This window comes from Apis mellifera, linkage group LG10, assembly GCF_003254395.2.
Source record: "Apis mellifera strain DH4 linkage group LG10, Amel_HAv3.1, whole genome shotgun sequence".
In the NCBI taxonomy this organism is placed as follows: domain Eukaryota; kingdom Metazoa; phylum Arthropoda; class Insecta; order Hymenoptera; family Apidae; genus Apis; species Apis mellifera.
This window is the reverse complement of record NC_037647.1, coordinates 184,181-204,320: the sequence shown is the minus strand read 5'-3', so window position 1 is coordinate 204,320 and position 20,140 is coordinate 184,181. Positions and strand designations below refer to the sequence as shown.

The 20,140-nt window shown below is 25.3% G+C and overlaps 4 protein-coding genes across 8 annotated transcripts in view; 2 read left to right on the top strand and 2 right to left on the bottom strand.

The window, feature by feature from the left end:
- Positions 1 to 10,348, top strand: part of LOC412281 (protein purity of essence) — a 32,106-nt gene extending 21,758 nt beyond the window's left edge. For 3 of the 4 annotated variants that reach the window (XM_006572273.3, XM_006572274.3, XM_006572272.3), the window contains 13 exons: positions 970 to 1,086; positions 1,266 to 1,478; positions 1,973 to 2,149; positions 2,289 to 2,463; positions 2,556 to 2,706; positions 2,836 to 3,214; positions 3,296 to 3,598; positions 3,737 to 3,966; positions 4,061 to 8,345; positions 8,426 to 8,880; positions 9,151 to 9,475; positions 9,566 to 9,725; positions 9,930 to 10,348. In XM_006572273.3, coding sequence (XP_006572336.2) covers positions 970 to 1,086; positions 1,266 to 1,478; positions 1,973 to 2,149; positions 2,289 to 2,463; positions 2,556 to 2,706; positions 2,836 to 3,214; positions 3,296 to 3,598; positions 3,737 to 3,966; positions 4,061 to 8,345; positions 8,426 to 8,880; positions 9,151 to 9,475; positions 9,566 to 9,725; positions 9,930 to 9,991 — 7,032 coding nt within the window. In that variant the 3' untranslated portion in view covers positions 9,992 to 10,348. The remainder of the gene's footprint in view (positions 1 to 969; positions 1,087 to 1,265; positions 1,479 to 1,972; positions 2,150 to 2,288; positions 2,464 to 2,555; positions 2,707 to 2,835; positions 3,215 to 3,295; positions 3,599 to 3,736; positions 3,967 to 4,060; positions 8,346 to 8,425; positions 8,881 to 9,150; positions 9,476 to 9,565; positions 9,726 to 9,929) is intronic. The other variant, XM_006572275.3, reaches the window with a different exon arrangement.
- Positions 10,157 to 13,632, bottom strand: LOC552669 (protein will die slowly). The gene is made up of 9 exons (XM_026443337.1): positions 13,182 to 13,632; positions 12,849 to 12,998; positions 12,646 to 12,742; positions 12,327 to 12,490; positions 12,094 to 12,183; positions 11,664 to 11,803; positions 11,358 to 11,589; positions 11,180 to 11,267; positions 10,157 to 11,109 (listed from the first exon to the last, which is right to left on the bottom strand). Exons 2-9 carry the CDS (start codon positions 12,939 to 12,941, stop codon positions 11,009 to 11,011), a joined length of 1,005 nt encoding a protein of 334 aa, XP_026299122.1. The 5' UTR covers positions 12,942 to 12,998; positions 13,182 to 13,632; the 3' UTR covers positions 10,157 to 11,008.
- On the top strand, positions 13,608 to 14,769 carry LOC102656733 (DNA repair protein XRCC2 homolog). Its single transcript, XM_026443338.1, has one exon. It carries the CDS (start codon positions 13,818 to 13,820, stop codon positions 14,610 to 14,612), a length of 795 nt encoding a protein of 264 aa, XP_026299123.1. The 5' UTR covers positions 13,608 to 13,817; the 3' UTR covers positions 14,613 to 14,769.
- LOC552681 (sec1 family domain-containing protein 2) lies at positions 14,476 to 17,481 on the bottom strand. 2 transcript variants are annotated; one of them, XM_625056.6, is made up of 10 exons: positions 17,238 to 17,481; positions 16,913 to 17,152; positions 16,556 to 16,825; positions 16,235 to 16,417; positions 15,891 to 16,148; positions 15,690 to 15,818; positions 15,390 to 15,621; positions 15,208 to 15,316; positions 14,963 to 15,112; positions 14,476 to 14,864 (listed from the first exon to the last, which is right to left on the bottom strand). In XM_625056.6, exons 1-10 carry the CDS (start codon positions 17,436 to 17,438, stop codon positions 14,651 to 14,653), a joined length of 1,986 nt encoding a protein of 661 aa, XP_625059.4. In that variant the 5' UTR covers positions 17,439 to 17,481; the 3' UTR covers positions 14,476 to 14,650. The 2 variants fall into 2 exon arrangements, with proteins under 2 accessions (XP_625059.4, XP_006572332.2); XM_006572269.3 differs by having other exon boundaries at positions 16,913 to 17,024; positions 17,238 to 17,417.
- Positions 17,482 to 20,140: the final 2,659 nt, after the last annotated feature.

The window sequence follows — 20,140 nt, the reverse complement described above, 5'->3', positions numbered from 1 at the left end:
TAATTATATATGAACTGAGCCATACATTTTAGTGAATCTAGAATGAATAGTGTGATTCTAGACAAGAATTTAATATGTATTATTTTTTAATCTATTTTGATTATTTAATATTAATAACATTGGTTTTTATGTTTATGAATCAAATGATATAATAAAAAATAAAATATAATAAATTAATATAATAAGCAAAATATTTCTATAAATTACATGTCGATGGAAATTAGTTATTTCATATATTAGCATAACAATGTATAATTTTGTTGCAACTATGTAAATTACTTTTCATTTTAATAATTTAGAAATAACTTTTTATTTTTTATTTTGATATGTATTTTATATCTTTTATATCTATATTTTTTATTTTATGTTATTAACTTAATTTGTAATTTAATAATCTGTAATTTTTAAATTATATCATTATTAAATTATTTTTAATAGATTATTAAGAAATTATTAAATTATTATTAATAGAATATAAGATATCAATACATTATTATTTTGATCAAAGATAATATAATATTTATGATTATTATATCGTTTTAGTTTTCTTTTAAAAATAATATGTTTTTATTAATAAAACTTAAAAGATAAATATTATTAATTAAATTGTATTTTATTTCACACAAAAAATGAAATATATTTCATTAAAAGATTTTTCTCAGTAATAATTTATTTCAATATAATAATAATTAATTCCATAAGGGATTAATTGTTCTGCTTCGATTAGCTACAAATAAATGACTTGAAAAATTTATTGCAATATATTAAATATAAAACATAAAACCTTAAAATATAATAAATTGAATATTAAATTAATTCATAGTGAAAAAAAACAGCTATATTATTTTCTACACGGAAATTTTTAAAATCGGAACTTTTAACCCGAATCTTCTATACAGATTATAACGTAATATATATTTAATTTTATTGGAATCTAATTTTTATTTTTTTATTATTAATGTTTTTTAGAGTCAAGAAGTTGGTGGTCATTATTCAGATACAACTGCATCTGCTGGAGGCTCGGATGATGAGGGATCAACTGCAGCTACTGATGGCAGTACACTACGTACATCTCCGGCAGAACAAGTGAGTTACTTTTCAATTTGCTGAGACAATTTAAGGTTATTTGTCGTTTTTGTTATTATCATTTATTGGTAATAAGCAATACAAACAAGAAGAGGAACAATAAGAGAGGGCGGAGGGAGGGAGATTATCGAAAATGTTATTGTAGGTGGTAGTAATGTTTGGGATATATTTTATGTTAGGGTGGTAGTGGTGGTAGCAAGGGTAGCGAGAGCGGTGGAAGCGAAAGCGGAGGAAGTGCTGTAGACAGCATGACGGGGGAGCATAATGTATCGGGAAGGAGCTCCGCATACGGAGACAATGGTCCCGATTCTATACCTCCGATTGGAGGAATTGGAGTCAACCAAGCACCACGTTCCGAAACTAATTCCGTGGGTCTTCCCGCGGCTTTCACCGTAAGTGCTTTCGTCACTGCGTTCGTCGTTGGCTGATTACTGTTTTTCATGGTTATTTTGTATCCAATGTTATGTGGTGAATAATAAATGTTTGTTTCTGATCTTTTTTCAAGTGCTGTCTGTGTTTCATTTATCTTGTTTGTCCATTTGCTCGTCTTTATTTGTGCGTTCATCCGTTTGTTTGTCCGTTAACTTTTTTCTCACGGTAGACTCTCGATATAATACACGTTTGTATTCATATATTCAATTTCAGTTTCATTTTTTCTCCATCTTCATATTCATATATCATGTCTCGGTATATTAATTAAAAAGTATTTTTTTAATATATATTTTATACATATATTAAGAGGAATATTTAAAACGAAAGTCTACCGTAAATAAACTTATATTCTTTCTATTTTCTTCTTTTCTCTTATATAGCGCATTTTACTATTCTGTGATAAAAAATTAAGACAAATTTATGTTACAATGATAATGTGTGATTTTTTGTCCAGGTTACCGAACAAGAAGAAGGTACGGAACAAGAACACGTGATAGAACAAGAAAATGATACAAGTTGTGAAATCACTGCAAAATTACATACTATACGATTATTATTACTCGATAAACTCATGCGATTTGTACCAAATTTGACAAATGTGCCTGGTGTTTTAACTATTCCATTTATGCAGGTTTGTTTTCCATTTTTTAAAATTCAATTAATTTATAATTAATTTTTCTTATTTCGATTAATTTATAATTTTGAATTTAAAAATTTGTTAAATTTAAAATAAAAATAAATTTAATGCTTCAAAAATCTTAATTTTTCAGGTATTATTAATATTAACAGCTGATTTAGATGGACAAGAAGAGAAAGATAAAGCTTGTGTTGAACGATTACTTCGAATATTGGTAACTGAGTTAGAAATGGATAAACCAGATACAACTAACATATGGCAACGTAATAACAAACGAGAAGTTCATTTAGTTATTATGCGATTATTAAGTAAGTTATTATTTAATTATAAAACTCATTATAATGAATAACAAACTATTTATTTTTGATATATATTTTAAATCTTTGTCTAATATTAATAGGTGTTTTAATGTCTCGTTCAAAACATACTGTTAAAACACAAGCAGAAAATTCGAATTTTATTTCTCAAATGGCAGCTACAATACTCAATAAAGCTGGAGTAATTGATTATTGTTCGACTTTATTAAAAGCATTGCTAGAATATTGGAAAACGTAAGTTTTTTTTATTGTATATTATATGTATATTATTTATATTATATTATATATATATTATATATATATATATATATGCATGTAATGATAATTTGTCTAATATGTATTGAGCAATATATTTTCTTCTAGAACATCAACGGAAGAAACTGATACTATTCTTGGAGGTCAATTACTTAAAGAACATCTTACAGCCTCTTTACCAGACATGTCACCACTCTTTTTGCGACAGCATGTAAAGGGGCATCCCAGTGATATATTTGAACCTTATCCGCAATTATTAACAGAAATGGTACTACGATTACCCTATCAAGTATATAAATATGCTGAAAGTAATTCGGCACAGACAGCTTTTGAACAACCTTGGTACTTTTATCTTTGCGAATATATGATGTCTTATCAAGCACCACTTGTTAGAAGACAAGTACGTAAATTATTGCTTTTTATCTGTGGTAATAAAGAAAAATACAGACAACTTCGTGATTTGCATGCCCTAATTTCACACATTCAGGTAAATTAATTTTTATAATCTTTATTGTATTTTTATTATATGTATTAGTAGGCATTATATTATATTTGATTTTTTTTATAGTCAGTACAACAATGCTGTACCGCTGGTGGATTTGATCCTCTTCAAACTCATTCTCATTCTATTAATTTACCATATGATTCATTAGTAGATTTAATTGAACATTTGAAATGTTGTGTTGAGATAGCTACAAGTCGTACAGGAAATTGGCAACGATTCTGTTTAAAACAGAATACAGTATTATCTTATTTGTTTACTATATCAACACTTTTAGACGAAGGCGTTAGTCCTACAGTATTGCAACTTCTACAATGTGCTATATGTTCGAACAGTAAATCAAAAGAAATGAAAGATATTAAAACAAAAGTGAGCAAAACTATCTTTTATCTTTTTTTCTTTTTTTTTTAGAAAAACATGCACATACAATATATAATAAGAGAAAAAATGATAAAAAAGAAAAAAAAAAGACTTAAGAAAATTTGAATTATTATTTTACTCCGATAGGAACTGAAGTCTGGAACTATAACAACGAAAGAGAAACGAGAACGTGAAAAATCTGAAGATTCAGATACAGAAGCTAAATTTGAAGAAGCTCAATGTTTAGCTTTAGTTGAACAAATTCAAAAACAAGTCTCTCCAAGCTTATTGATGAAATTCATTCAAACTTTTTTACTTGAAACAAATAATACGAATGTTCGTTGGCAAGCACATTCCTTGATATTGGCTATTTATAAGTAAGTAAATTTATATATATATTTTTCTTCTTTTTATTTAATTTTCCTAGCATTTATTTAAACTAAACATTTTAATTTTTTTTTTATTATATAGAAATTGTGGTCCGGCAGATCAAGAAGTTCTATTAGACTTATTGTGGCAGTTATGGCCTTTACTGCCAGCTTATGGTCGAAAAGCGGCACAATTTGTTGACTTACTTGGTTACTTTTCTCTAAAAACTCAGCATGCAAGTAAAAAAATGCACAACTATATGGAACAAGCAGTTGCAGTGTTACGCGCGCAAAATCAATTGCTTGCGCGTCATCCAAATGCAAATTTATATGCAAATCTTGCTCAGTTCGTTGAATTGGATGGATATTATTTGGAAAGTGAGCCTTGCTTAGTATGCAATAATCCTGAAGTTTCAATGTCTACAATTAAACTTTCCTCAATTAAAGTTGATTCAAAATTCACAACAACTACGCAAATTGTAAAATTGATTGGAAGTTATACAATTAGTCGTATTATTCTTCGTATAGGTGATTTAAAAAGAACAAAAATGGTACGTTCGATTAATATTTATTATAATAATCGATCGGTTCAAGCAGTAGTAGAATTAAAAAATAAACCAGCTATGTGGCATAAAGCTAAAAAGATTACACTAGCTCAAGGACAAACAGAAATTAAAATGGAATTTCCATTACCGATTGTCGCATGCAATTTGATGATTGAATATGCAGATTTTTATGAAGATATACAAGCTTCTTCTGAAACTTTACAATGCCCACGATGTTCTGCGAATGTGCCTGCAAATCCTGGCGTTTGTGGAAATTGCGGGGAAAATGTATTTCAATGTCATAAATGTAGAGCAATCAATTATGACGAGAAAGATCCATTCCTTTGTCATGCTTGTGGTTTTTGCAAATATGCCAAGTTTGATTATACGCTTACTGGTAGACCATGTTGTGCAGTTGATCCTATTGAGAGTGATGATGATCGAAAAAAGACAGTAGCAACGATTAATACTTTACTCGAAAAAGCTGATAGAGTATATAAAACTCTAATTTCGAATAAGCCAACGTTAGAAATGTTATTGATTAAAATATCAGAACATCGATTGGATCGTGGTTTGGTAGAAGATGGTGCAGCAGCAGCAGCTGCTATTCAAGTATCGAGTGGAAGTACTCAAGTAAACAGAGCTATACAATTACTTGCTCAAAGATACTGTGGTGAATGTAAAACTTCTTTTGAAGAATTAAGTAAAATTATACAAAGAGTTTTGGCTTGTCGACGAGAACTTGTAGCGTACGATCGTCAACAAAGAGGACAAATTATTGCCAGTTGCTCATCAAGCAACGATACAGTTGCTACTGGCAAAGAAGAAGCTTCGGCAATGGTAAATGTTCCTCAATCGATATCGACAAAACCTCATTCACAATCTGTTGTCGGTTGTGTGAATCCGCAAACAGTAGGTCGTTGTTACGGATGTGCAACCGCAGCTACGGAACATTGCTTAACCTTATTACGTGCTCTTGCTACTAATCAAGTAGCTAAAGAAGTTTTGTGTAAACAAGGATTGATCCAGGAATTAGTTGAGCATAACTTACGTAAAGGTACTGTACAAATGCAGGAAGAAGTACGACAATTGTTATGTCTCGTTACTAGAGACAATGCTCAGTCTACTAAAGAACTTTGTTCTTTATTAACTTGTCGAATCACTTTGACACTTCGTGGTCGCGTTGTTACATCAGATTTATCATTAGCAGTACGTCACGAAATGGCGTTATTGGCAGCTTTGATTCAAAAAGAGGATACTTGTTGGGAACAAAAATTACGTTGTGTCATGCAATTATTTTTGATGGCGTGTAAAGAATCGAAAAGTCCTGTTGTCATGGAAAGTATCATTTTACCGTGTTTAAAAATATTGCAAGGTCTCGTGAAACCAGAGCAACCAGTTTCAAAGAAAACTAAAGAAAAAAATATTGAATCATTGGCAACCATTCAACCGATTGAAGGTATTACTATTGATGTAAATAAATGGTTGAATGGTGATTCAAAACATTCATATTCTGAATGGATTCGCCGTATGCCTACTAGAAAAATAGAACAATCTTCAGGCAAACCAATGAAGAAGGAAGAAACTCGAGCACTTTATTTAATGGAAAAGTATGGACATAGATGGCATAACCGGTGCTTAAGACAGCACGGTGTTCAACCATTAAAATTGGCTGACGGTGCTTGGTTGAAGGAAGTTTTGTTTAATCCAAGTTCACGATTAGCACGACAAGTTGCTTGTAATATGATAGAAAGTCTGTGTCAAGGTACTGAACGGAAAAAAGAAGTACTTGTATTACTTACTTGTTATTTAGAAGAATTACGTACAGCTGGCGAAAGTAGCACAGAATTTTTGACATTATATCAAAGTTTAATCAGACAACCGCCTTGGAAACAATTTTTAGCAGTACGAGGTGTTATGACTTTACTTGCAGATCTTTTAACAAGAGAAATCGAAGAACTTCATCGGCTGGAAGAAACCACATTGACCAGTGATTTGGCACAAGGTTATTCTTTGAAAATGTTGACTGAATTAATAGCAACTTTTCTCGAACAAGAAAATATCAAACAGCAATATAAAAGTCGGTTAGTAGGTGCTGTACTTAATGGTTATCTATCTCTAAGAAGATTAGTCGTCCAACGAACAAGATTAATCGATGATACGCAAAAAAAACTATTGGAACTTCTTGAAGAAATGACTACAGGCACTGAAGAAGAAACTAAGGCTTTTATGGCAATTTGTGTAGAAACAGTACAAAAATGTAGCATCGAAGATGTTTGTACACCAGTGTTCATTTTTGAAAGACTTTGTTCGATTATTTATCCGGAAGAAAACGATGTAGGAGAGTTTTATTTAACTCTTGAAAAAGATTCACAACAAGAAGATTTTCTCCAAGGTAGAATGTTGGGAAATCCTTATAGTAGTTTAGAACCTGGCTTAGGACCCCTTATGCGAGACGTGAAAAATAAGATTTGTCTAGATTGTGAATTAATTGCTTTATTGGAAGATGATAACGGAATGGAGCTTTTAGTTAATAATAAAATTATTAGTTTGGATTTGCCTGTAAAAGAAGTATATAAGAAAATTTGGGTACCAGAAGGTGGAGAATGTGACGCTATGCGCGTTGTATATCGGATGCGAGGATTACTTGGAGATGCAACTGAAGAATTTGTTGAAAGTTTAAATGCAAACAGTGAACAAGAAGTAAATAATGAAGAAGTATATAAAATGGCAAATGTTTTAGCAGATTGTGGTGGTCTTCAAGTAATGGTAAATAGACTAGCAGCTATACAAAATGTAAATCGAGCTCGACCACTGCTTCAAGTTCTTCTTAAATTGTTTCGACTTTCGGTCAAAGTGAAAAAGAATCAAGAAGTTTTAAGTAAATTGGGAGCAGTAACAGTATTCCTCGACGTTCTTCAACGCTGTCTTGCAACTGAATCAGAAAATTGGCAAGCGAAAATTACAGAACAATTATTAGAGATTATGGAAACGATTTTAACGCATGCATCCTTATCTACACTCGAAGCTTTTTCACATACATCAAGTGGACCGGAGCATATAAAGGCGCTTCTTTCTTGTGCTCAGTCAACTGCAGTCAGACAAAGTAATATATTGCCACAACTCGCACGTGTATTAGCAGCTCTTACATATGGCAATCGTGAAAAAATGGCTCTCCTTTGTGATTATTTTAAATCTGTATTAAATTTTTACGAATTTGATCATGAACATACAACAGAAGATGAACAAAAACTCGAACTATTTTGTATTCTCACTCAAGCCATTGAGCGCAATGCCATTGGAAACACTCTCAAAGATTACATTATAAGCATGGGAATTGTAAAAGATGCTTTCGAATATATAACTGTGCGTGCTCCTTGTCTTAAGCCTACACTATTACGAACGGATAGTGATGAATTAAAAGACTATATTTCTAAACCTGCGCTCAAATATATTTTACGATTCTTAACTGGCCTAGCAACGGATCATGAACCAACACAGTTGGCAGTATCACAATTTACAATCAGTATAATACATAGATTAGAACAAGTATCTTCTGATGAGCATGTTGGATCTCTAGCAGAAAATTTATTGGAAGCATTATGTACAAACAAACGCGTTGCTGAATTAATAGAAAAAGCTCGACAACATACACGTAGCGAAAAAAAACGTTTGGCAATGGCTATGCGAGAAAGACAATTAGGTGCATTAGGCATGCAAACAAATGATAAAGGTCAAGTAGTAGCTAGTGGAGCAATTCTTCAACAAATGGAAGATTTAGGTGATGAAACAGGATTAGTTTGCGTTATTTGTCGCGAGGGATACAAATTTAAACCAAATATGGTAAGAATCTTTTTTTTTCCTAAATCTTTTTTATCTTTGCAAACATTATATATTTTTTTTGTCTCTATTTTTGTATTCAGGTTTTGGCCATTTATACATTTTCAAAACGTTGCAATGTTGAAGAATTTGAAACGAAACAAAGAAAAACAGTAGGATATACCACTGTTACACATTTCAATGTTGTTCATGTAGATTGTCATATGTCTGCAGTAAGACTGGCACGCGGTAGAGATGAATGGGAAAGTGCAGCATTGCAAAATGCGAATACTAAATGTAATGGACTCTTACCATTATGGGGTCCTCAAGTTTTAGAATCTGCTTTTGCTAGTTGTTTAGCAAGGCATAATACTTATTTGCAAGAGTGTACGAGTCATCGCGATATATCTTATCCATCAACTGTTCATGATTTGAAATTGTTACTATTGCGATTTGCTCAAGAAAAAAGTTTTCATGAAGATAGTGGAGGAGGAGGTCCTCAATCAAATATGCACTTGATCCCTTATTTAATTCATACTGCACTTTATGTAATCAATACGTATGTTAAATAAGAAATTTTTCTATCCTATTTTTTTCATATGTTTATATCTATTTCATTTAATATTTAAATTTTCAAATTATATAAATTCTAACAAGATATATAGTATGTTGTTATATAATATAATAATTGTATAATATATATAATATTATAATACACATACATATATATAATATTGTTATATAAATTATTTATATAATTATTATAATTATGACATATAAATATATAATATTATAATGACATATAATATATGTATAATTTTTTTTGTAGCACACTAGCAGACACTCGAGCAGATAAAACATTAATTGGATATTTGGAAACGCCACCAGGTTCTAGTTGGCTCGATAGTTGTTATGAAGCGGAAGGACCGTTTTATCAGTGCACCATGTCTCTCTTGCTTCATTCACCGGCTCGTTGGAAAACATATAGAATAGTTCATTTAAATAAATTAATTGTTCTTGCCCATCAACGATATGTTTCGCCATCGGGTCCGACAAAAACTATTGTCGATGTTACTATTAAGCATTACGCTGTATATAAAAACGCCTTAATCTTTTTTGGACTAGTCGATTGTATTTATACTCATTTCTTCAAGGTATATTTCTTGTTATTACTTAATATATATAATATATAATTCAATCTAAATAATTTTTTATTTAATTTTATTTTCTTTATTTTTTCATAGAAAGTTAACATATTGTCCGATAATCAATGGCCATCAGTTTTGGCTGAATATATCAGGCATAATGACGAAGCTATGTTAAAAGCCTCGGAACATGTATTAGCTACGTACCGTGACGAATTGTTACCCTGTACATCTTTCGAAGAATTTTGTGATGTTGTCGGTAAGTAAAAAGAAAAATAGCATTAATAATGAAAGTAGAATATGCTATAATTGATTTTAAGAAAAGAATTTTTTGCTTGTTTTTTGATCTATAAAAATTTCTTCAAATGGATTTTTTTTTAAAAAGTTTCTATTAAATTTAGTGTGCACATTTATCGATCTTTTTTACAACGATATTTTGCAATAATTTTTGTTATTTTTTTAGGTTTATTGGACGAAATAACGGATCCTACATATATAAGTGACATTTTGCGAAGACTCGGTTAAAAAAAATAAGATGAATATTGCTGAAGAAAATGCACTCTTTTACATATAAATATAATAATTTTCTCCGAATTCTCAAGTTTCGTCCACTTTATTTTCTTTATTTCATATATGCATACATATACATACAACATAAAAATTAATTGCTTTTTTATATGTTCCACAAAGTTTTTTTTTTTATCTCTATCATTATAAATGGAAATAATATACTCGCTTTGTAAATTGCGAGTTATTTTTTGCTTTTTCGATAGAGAAAATCAAATGGGTGTATTGCGTGTTACACAATTCTATAATTGTACGTTAAAAAAAAAATATGCTTTAATAAAATACGAAATATCGTATTATAATTTAATACTTCAATCCAGTAATATTTATTTATGCTATATTCTGATTTGCAAATAAAGAAATATAAATATTTTATTTTAAATATGAATATATTAACATATTTTTTTTTAATTTTTTTTTATATATAAATTTATATTACAAGAATTCATTTTATCTACTTTTTTTTTTCTTTTGTATATTATACAAAATTTTATTCTTTTATTATAGACAAAAAAAAATATATCCATTTTACAAGTAAATTACATAGTGACAAATTTAAAGTAATTGATTATACGATATTAAATACAGAAATTATAAGAGAAAATTATTAAAAAATTATTTATCTTTCGGTTTATTCAAAATCAATAGGAATAATTAGATTTATTTGATTTATTCATTTATAGTTAGCCTAAGATTCATAAAATTATTCATAATGTGTAATTTTTTATTTTTTGATTATAGATATATTATTTTTGAATTAAATAAATCAAAGTTATATTTTTTAAAATTACCCAAAATTATGAGTTATATATTAAAATAATAAACTTCAGGGTATTAAAATTCATGAAATTAATATCGAAATCTGAGCAAATATAAAAATTTTAAAAATAAAAAAGAGAGCGAATAGGACATTTCTAACAGATACAAGCTTTTTGTAGGACTTTTAATGACATTATGAATAATATAATATATATTCTATGTATCACTTTTCCATAATTTGATAGTTTTATCATTTTCAAGGGCGGCTGAAGCTATAATGTTATCAGTTGGATGACACGTTGTACATAATACAACATCTACAAATCAATAAAAAAATCAATTAAAATATGATATTTAATAATAAGATATATAATTTATTTATTATACCTGTATGACCTTGCAGTTTTTGAACAATTTCCTTAGTTTGCAAATTCCAAATATATACCATATTGTCTTCTGAACCCGAAACAATCCACTGATAAACATAAAAATTTAATTCAATAATGATAACTTATATAATTATATAATAAACATAATTCCATATAAAATTTGCAATATAACTTACCTTTCCTCCTGTAACTGAGAAATTTGCAAAAATACAATATTTTTCATTTTTATGACCTGTATATGTTTTCAAACATTTTCCTTTGCTATAATCCCAAAGTTTTAATGTATTGTCTAATGTTGCTGCTAAAATGTATTTTCCATTTGGTGAAAATTTTACAAAAGATACAGGAGGATTATCATCATCAATTAAAGTCTTTAAGCATTGGCCAGATGCTGTATCCCAAATTCGACTAGAATAATTGAATTATTAATAACATTTTCATATTTTTTAAGAATTTATATAAAATAAAATATGCATACTTACCATAATCCATCATAACTACTAGATACAATTAATGATCCATCCCTATTAAAATGAACTGCACTTACAGGATCTGAATGAGCAGGTAATGTTTTTAGACATTTTCCAGTTCTAACATCCCATATTCGAACACTTTCATCAAACTAAAATATATTTTAATAATATTCATTGAGTTAATATTATTCATGTATTTATATATGCAAATCTTTATTTCTAAGTTATATTTTACAAAAGCATTTGTAAAAATATTTAATACTAATTAATTGCTACTTCTTTTATAATTTTAATTTTTTTAAAATTATTTTTATTTTCATATTAAGTTTAATCTATTATTTTGAAATATATATTATATTTTTTTTCTATCTTTTATATATTATTATTTAGATCTACATGATAAAAGATCACATATAAATTTTTATATTAAAATACTTACAGAACCAGAAACTATTAGATTTGACTGTGGATTAAAATTGCAACAAAAGACATAATTACTATGACCTTTTAAAGTTTTTAAACATTTTCCCTACAAAACAAAAAGAATTATATATAAATTTATTATAATTTAATTTATTTCATTTATATATAATAAAATACTTTATTGTATATTAATACAAAACTAAATTTAAATATGAATATTTTTAAATATTTTTTTATATTTAAACTTACAGAACTTAATTCCCATATTTTTAAAGTTTTATCATCAGAAGCAGATACTAACAATCTACTATCACTAGACCATGCAACATCTGAAATACCAAGCTTATGGCCAGATATAGTTTTCTCAAATTTCCCATCGTAGGATCCCCATATTTTAATTAATTTATCTGCAGCTACAAATAAGAAACTAAATTCAAATAGACATAGTAATTATAAAATCAATACTTATTACTTAAATTAATGATAAATTAAATATTTGATTTGTTGTTTGTAAATATTTGATGTTATTGTTGATGATATTGTTTTTAAAATATATATTTATATTTACAAGAACTAGCAAGCCATTCTCCATTAGGACTGAACTTTACGGAAGAAACTGCTTTAGTATGTCCTGCTAATGTATACTTTAATGTATAATTTGGTTTCTAAAAAAATCAGAAAACAGATTTTTGAGATTATTCAAAAATAAAATGAGAAAAAAAAGAAAATAATAAAAAAAAATCAAAATATTAAAATATAAAATCAACTTACTAATGTTGAACTGCTTTTAGTACCAGTACTTGGAGCAGTTGCAGTATTATTAACAGATGTTTGATGCCCTGGTGATGGTCCAAGTGGCACCATTTTCAGAAAAGTTTTAACAAATATATTGACTTATGAGATAGAAATTAAATTATGTACCTAAACAAAAATTATAATGAATAAAAAAGTTTTAATAATTTTCAACATATATATTATTTAATCCTTAAATAAAAATTTAAAAAAAAATGTTTCTTCATATTTGAAAAAATATATTTTTTCAAATTCTATTAAAAATAATTATAACAAATTGTATTTTAAATTCATAATATAACCAAAACTTACTAAGGACACCTTTACATTTTCTTAGAATCACTAATACATATGTGATTAAGAAATAATTTTTTATTAACCATTACTTTATTAAATGTTGAATAGTAGAACTTATCTATTATTCGTGAAATTTTTGAATTTCAATTTCTTTGTTATTTTTCTATATAATTCTATTTTTAATTTTTGAATGTTTTTTATTTATATCTTCATAAATAAGACATTTTTTCATTCATGGAAAGCTTTTTAACATCCACACATATGTATACGTACACATATAACAAAAATAAAAAACAATAAGATTGTTACTTTTATAACATTCAATGTTCTATATTAAGTTCATGAAATATAAACGCAGAATACAGCATACACTGCCATCGTGTGACATTAGTTACAATTATAATTCGTATCTATCCTATTAACTAAAAGATTGTGATACGGGCTTTAGTCTTATGAAAAAAACATTAACCTTAATTTTTTAGGCAGTTCTAATATAATTCATTATACCAATTATATTGATATCCAATATGATATCCAATATCTATATATATAATATTTATGCTTATTGAGAAAAATCAAAAGAAAAATTTAAATAGTGATTTAATGAAAATTAATGAAATATAAAAACAAATTAAAATATAAAAAAAATCTATGCGATCTCAAATAGAATCCGGAGCAGAATTGCTCGCAAGATTAAATAATAAACCAAGTTTATATGGAATTGAAGATACGTTATTTTTCGAGGGTCTTCGAAATACAGATATTATAGAAATTAATGGAGAACAATCATCTGGAAAGAGTCTTCTTTTATCTCAAATACTCGCAAAATGTATTTTACCAAATTATTATCAGATTAAAGGATGTAATGCTTCAGCTATTTTGATAAATACTGATCATCATTTTCAAATTTCAAAATTAATTGAATTAATGAATGGTATTATAAATAATGCTATGTCATTTGCATCTGAAGCAATGGAAATAGATTTTGATAAAAGAACTATTATTAAAAATTCTTTACACAACTTGCATATTATCAATTGTTATAACAGTGAACAATTTTTTTTAACATTACGTACATTAGATGATATATTTCTTGATAATACCAAAATTGCACTTTTAGCTATTGATAGTATAACAGCATATTATTGGCAAGATTGTGAAGACAATATTATTAAAATTGATACTTATATAAAAAACTTATTAAAAGTTATTAAAATACATACAATTCAATTTAATATTGCAACAATATATACTAAATTGAATGAAAAAATATATACGAAAAGAAATAAATTAACAAATAACATAGATTACAAAATATATTTATCTAGAATAAGTAATTCAAAAAATTTTATATGTACATTAGAAACATCGCAAATTATTAAAAAAATACATTATTCTATATTATCTAATGGTATAAAATGGAAGATAAATAGAGAAAAAAAATAAATTCTATTATATTTATAGATTTAAAAAAAAATTAATAATTAAAAAAATATTTTTTCCACTATATCCAAAGGATTTAACAATCTAGATCCTGCTAGAATGACATATGGTGTTTTTTTGTTGCTATGTTTTTCTTGTACTGATACTATTTCTTGAATTATTTTTGCTTCTTCTGCAGTAACTCCTCCAACAATGTATATTAAAATATAAGAATTATCTCGAGGATGACGTTTTGTTTTACCTCTTAAGAATAAACTGCAATGCAAGAAAGATTTGTGAGAAAGTTTTAAAGATTTATTGTTTACTTTAAAAGTTTTAATTATATGATATATTAAAAAAAAAGAAATATTTACTTAAAACTGGCTTGAATAAATGACGATGATTTTTTATGAAGATCTCGTAATTCTCGATTTACATCTACATCAAAAATATCCTTAATAATTTGTTCTAAAATACTAATATGTCGAATTACTTCTTGAGAACTTGGTTTCAACATACAAAATCTACAAATGATTATAAATAAAATTATTTTTGAAAAAAAAAAATTGAATGAATAATTTATAAGTATATAATGATAAAAATTAAAAAATAAAGTTACCTATAATCTTGTAATATTAAACGTTGTTCCGCAACTAATCGAAGAATATTGATAAAACGCGCTGCAATCCTACATGATGTTTCTTGTGCTACAATAACATCATCCACTCCTAATATGGAAATTCACAAATGTTATTAATAATTTATTACATTATCTAAAAAAAATGAATATCAAATACCTACCTAATAGTAATAAAGTGCGCTGATACGCCGATTTTGTATTAATCAATGGATTTTTTTTTAAAATTTGTAGATCTTCAAAGATTGCATTTGCAATTGATTTTTCTAATTGATGTTCTTGTTGTGCAGAAAATTGTATCTGCGTTCCCGCAAGAGCATAAATGTAAATTAGTAACGCTAATAAATTATCAATATCAAGTCCTCTGTGAATTCGTGTACATATAATATTACTTAACTAAAAAATTATTTGATTTAGATATATATCACTATATGAACAAAAATTAAAATTGAGAAAATGATTACCTGTACAAGTATACTTGAGGATTCTCGACTTACTGAAAGATTTTGTAAAGCTAATTTTTCTAAACTAGTAAGTAATTCAAGCTGACTAGCTTTTTGTGATGTAGATGCTTCAATTATTGCTAAAATACACTACATTCAAAAATTTAAAAATTTTCTAAAATATATTAAATATGTAGAGTAATTAAAAACCAAATAAATTACCTGAAGTTTTTCCATGTGAATTGCTAGAGAAGCAATATTGTTTGTAGATTGAATTTTATTAAGAAATTTTTCTAAACTATGACCAGAAATTCTTGATGGTGTTCTCAACTTAGAATTATCTGTTGTTAGAGCTATATCATTTAAAAATTGATTGGCTATACCTAACAATTTTTTTTCTTTTTGTGAAATAAAAAGATCCATCATAATATTTTCTATGCTTGCTAAACATCCAGGTATTTCACACGATTCTAAAATATTCTTAAAGTCCATAGAAAAATAAATACAAAATAAATAAATTAATAACAATAGCTATATAAATAAATACTTATGTATGGTTTACTTACTGTTTTTCCAAACATAGGTGATATATTTATAGCTACATCATTATCATGATTTGGTAAACGAGGAAATGTTCGTAATATCTTTGTGAGAAAAGATTCTGTATTGTTACTAGTAGGTGTACAAAGATCTAATGTTCTATCAATCAAAATAAGAGAGATACCTACTTTTGGAGACTCTGACAAATGCTATAAACATAATAATAAATTAAAAAATTATTTTTCATTATTATATTAAAATTCATATTTTTATTATCTTATTTCATATTATATTATCTTATATTATCTTATTTCATTTATCATATTTTTATTATCTCTTATACTCACATTTTGATGATTAATATTAGATATATAATCTTCCAAATTTTCTGCAAGATGATCACTAAATTTTCCAACTGAATAAATATCTAATCTAGCTTTTATATTATCAAATAGATTATAAAATGAATATGCTAAAAAATTTAATTTAATAACCATATCTTTTAAAATATTTGTGTCCAAAGGTGGCATCAAATCTCCAAAAGGAGGTGTTACAAACAAATTTTTATTTAAAAAGGCAATAAAAATTGGTGCATAAATAATATTGACAACAGGTTCCTATAAAATAATTTATTTAGTTTTAACTAAATATAAATTTGGAAAAAATTTATAAATTTAAAAAAAATAAATGATTAATTAACTAACTTGAGAAAGATTTCTTGAAGTCATCCAAATTTTAATATCTTTTTTTAATTTATTATAGTTTAATTTTTCTTCAATAGATGATCCTAAATGATTGACAGTGCAACAAGGTACGCTACAATAAACAATACAATTTTGGAATATATTCTTTGTTAGAATCATTTTAATTGTACGCTGATAAAATGTTGGATCACTAGATGTTGATATAATAACAGCTTTCTTAACATCTTTCACTTCAACATACTACAAAAATAAAAAGAATGCACATTTAATAATGTTTTCTTTTTATTTTTAAATTTATATAGATGTGAATAAAATATATACTTACTTGAAAATGATACATGCCAATTTCATAAACTGCAGCTGCTCCAGCATCTTTCAATGTTAAATAGCTTTTACCAGCTGTATACCAATGTAAACATTCAATTGCACAATGATCTATATAAACTACTGCATTACATACTTCCATAAAAATATTTGTCCAACTTTCAGAAATAAACTTTTTAATTTCTAAAATAATATCTGTCATTTTTTTTCAGATTTCGTTAAGTATCACTTTTCATTATTTATAATCTATTAAGTAAATAAACGAATAAATTTTTATTTAAATATTAAATATTTTTCTTAATGTTATATAGATAATATATATAAATAAAATTGTGATCAATCGAGTTTAATTGAAAGAAATATAAAAATTTCGTAAATTATTTATATATTATATACATTATACATATTATAAACTTTTTTATCAATTGTTATATTTTCGAAATAAATATAATGATACAAAATTTGTCACCAAAATGTCATCAAATTTACAAACAGAACAATATGATACAAACAGAATTGCTGAATGTGAATTTTATGCTAATTCCACTGTCATCATCACTATGAGAGTCAATTCCTTTCCGTTATATTATATCTTTATTGCTATAATGCAACGACGCCATAATTTTGGCGGGAGTCTATTGTAATATAACTTGTCAAATCGCTAAGCTATTTTTCGGAGTTTTTGAATTGTGTAATTTATAGAGTTATCCATAATTTAAATTTCTTTTTAATTTTACTATTTTAAATTTAGTTTATTTTTTAACAATTTATATTTTACAAAAAGATGAGTAATAGAAAAACAGAATAAGATAAATAATTCAATATTTTTACATTAGTATAATTTAAAATATAAATATATTTTAATACATAGATAATAGCAATAATAAAAGTACTTTTTGCTTTCTTTTTCTAGAAAAAAAGGAAAAAATAATTTCGTTTTACATGATTGAAAGATCAAGATTGGAAGCTATAATTTAAAAAAATGCAAAATGAAAAATTATTAAATTTATATATATATTTCTCATTTAAAAATAAATTTTAGAAAATATTTGAAAATTTATGCAAAAAGAATGGATAATTTTACATAAATTTTTGTCAAAACAAGTATTAGAGATAAATTTAATAAAATTTAATGCATATAATTATACAATTAATATTTGCTATTTGCTAATATATAATATTCAGTTGTCCAAAATATATTTACAAGTTTCATTTTATAAATGTTTACATAGATTACTATTTAATAAATGATTTCAAAATAATAAAATTTTAATATATAGTTTCTGAATATTATAGATTTTTATAACATTATTGTTAAACACAAATTTTTCTTTCTAATTTTTATAATAAATGATAAAACTGATATCAATAATGAAAAAAATTTACTTTGTTTAGAATCCATTACATTATTATTATTATTATACTATTATATACTATTATTATTATTGTTATAATACATATATAAAAGTTTCAAAAACTATAAAAGAAATTAACAATTTAAATTTGATTAAAAATAATGAAAAAATAATAAAATTTTATGTAATATATAATATTAAAAAATTTTATTATTATTAATTTATATTAAGTTATATTAATATTGTTATTAATGAAATCATTGATTATCATTAAAAATCTATTTAAGATATTACAATTTACTGAAAAATTTTTATATTCATTACAGTTTTTAATATTAAAGATAGCTAGACATAGAGATTACAAACTTATTAGAATATATATTAAATAAATATAAATAAATATAATATAAATATAATATAAATTTCATAAAATTTTAATCTTAAATAAATAGTAGATATTATCATTTTATTTTTCTAGAACTTTAAAAATTTATGTTTAATATTATTATATTTCAAAAATATTTTTTCAATCAACATAAATAAAAATTGACACATATATATAGATAAAAAAATATTAGAATTATTTTATTTTAATATATAAAAATATATATTATATTATATATAAAAATAATATTGGAAAAATTAACTGGGATTTTATTTTTTGATAAAACTAATATAAGTGATAGCAAACAAAGGATTATTTAAAAGTAAATCTATAAATTACATTTTATATTATATATTATATCTATTGTAAATTTTTTTATATTTATATTTGTTTATATTTATATTTTATGTAAATTTACATTTAAGTTATCTATTATATTATTATATTTTTTAATCTTCTTTATTATTTTTTTGTTTTGTCATTTATATTTGATTAATATTGCACATATTTTAATTCATTTCATTCATAACAAAAAATATATTTTTAAAATTTATTTCTTTTCTAAATTAATCCTATGACTGTGGCAGTAACATTTTATATTGTTTCAAATCATAAGTCAAATATCACATATTTCTGCTTAATCTAATTGTAAATAGAAATATGACATTACGGATTTTTTAGTATTTAAATATGAAACTAATCGTTGTAATATAAACTCAGACATTATTTAAAATATATTATTTAATTATAAATTAAAATTAAAATAAAATCTATAAATTAAAAAGTTATTGTTAATTAGATAGAAAAAATTATTGTTAACTAGATATAATGCCTTACTATTATAATTTTTTCGAAAATTTTTTTATGAATAAAACTATAATATCGTAAAATAAAAATTTATTGCTATATACATATATTAAAATTATTAAAATTATAATAATTATATTAAAATTATTATATTATACTAAAATTACTCACTAACTATTAATGAGATTGTTTTTAATATGTGAGATAATTTTTAATAAATAATTAGATAATAATTACTTAATTAAATATTTGCATTATGTATACATTGATCAAAAGAATTTCTGTTCGAAAATATTAAGAAATAGTTGCAAGAAAGTTCGTTGTCGGTAGATCACATGATAGAATATTAGTTGCAAT

Coding starts and splice junctions, on each gene's coding strand:
- LOC552681 (XM_625056.6), bottom strand. CDS start 17,438: ATGACAGATATTATTTTAGAAATTAAAAAGTTTATTTCTGAAAGTTGG. Junction 16,418..16,555: donor CTAATATTAATCATCAAAAT/GTGAGTATAAGA, acceptor TTATGTTTATAG/CATTTGTCAGAGTCTCCAAA. Junction 15,113..15,207: donor TTAATATTACAAGATTATAG/GTAACTTTATTT, acceptor AATCATTTGTAG/ATTTTGTATGTTGAAACCAA.
- LOC552669 (XM_026443337.1), bottom strand. CDS start 12,941: ATGGTGCCACTTGGACCATCACCAGGGCATCAAACATCTGTTAATAAT. Junction 11,804..12,093: donor ATCTAATAGTTTCTGGTTCT/GTAAGTATTTTA, acceptor AATATATTTTAG/TTTGATGAAAGTGTTCGAAT. Junction 11,110..11,179: donor AAAACTGCAAGGTCATACAG/GTATAATAAATA, acceptor ATTGATTTGTAG/ATGTTGTATTATGTACAACG.
- LOC102656733 (XM_026443338.1), top strand. CDS start 13,818: ATGCGATCTCAAATAGAATCCGGAGCAGAATTGCTCGCAAGATTAAAT.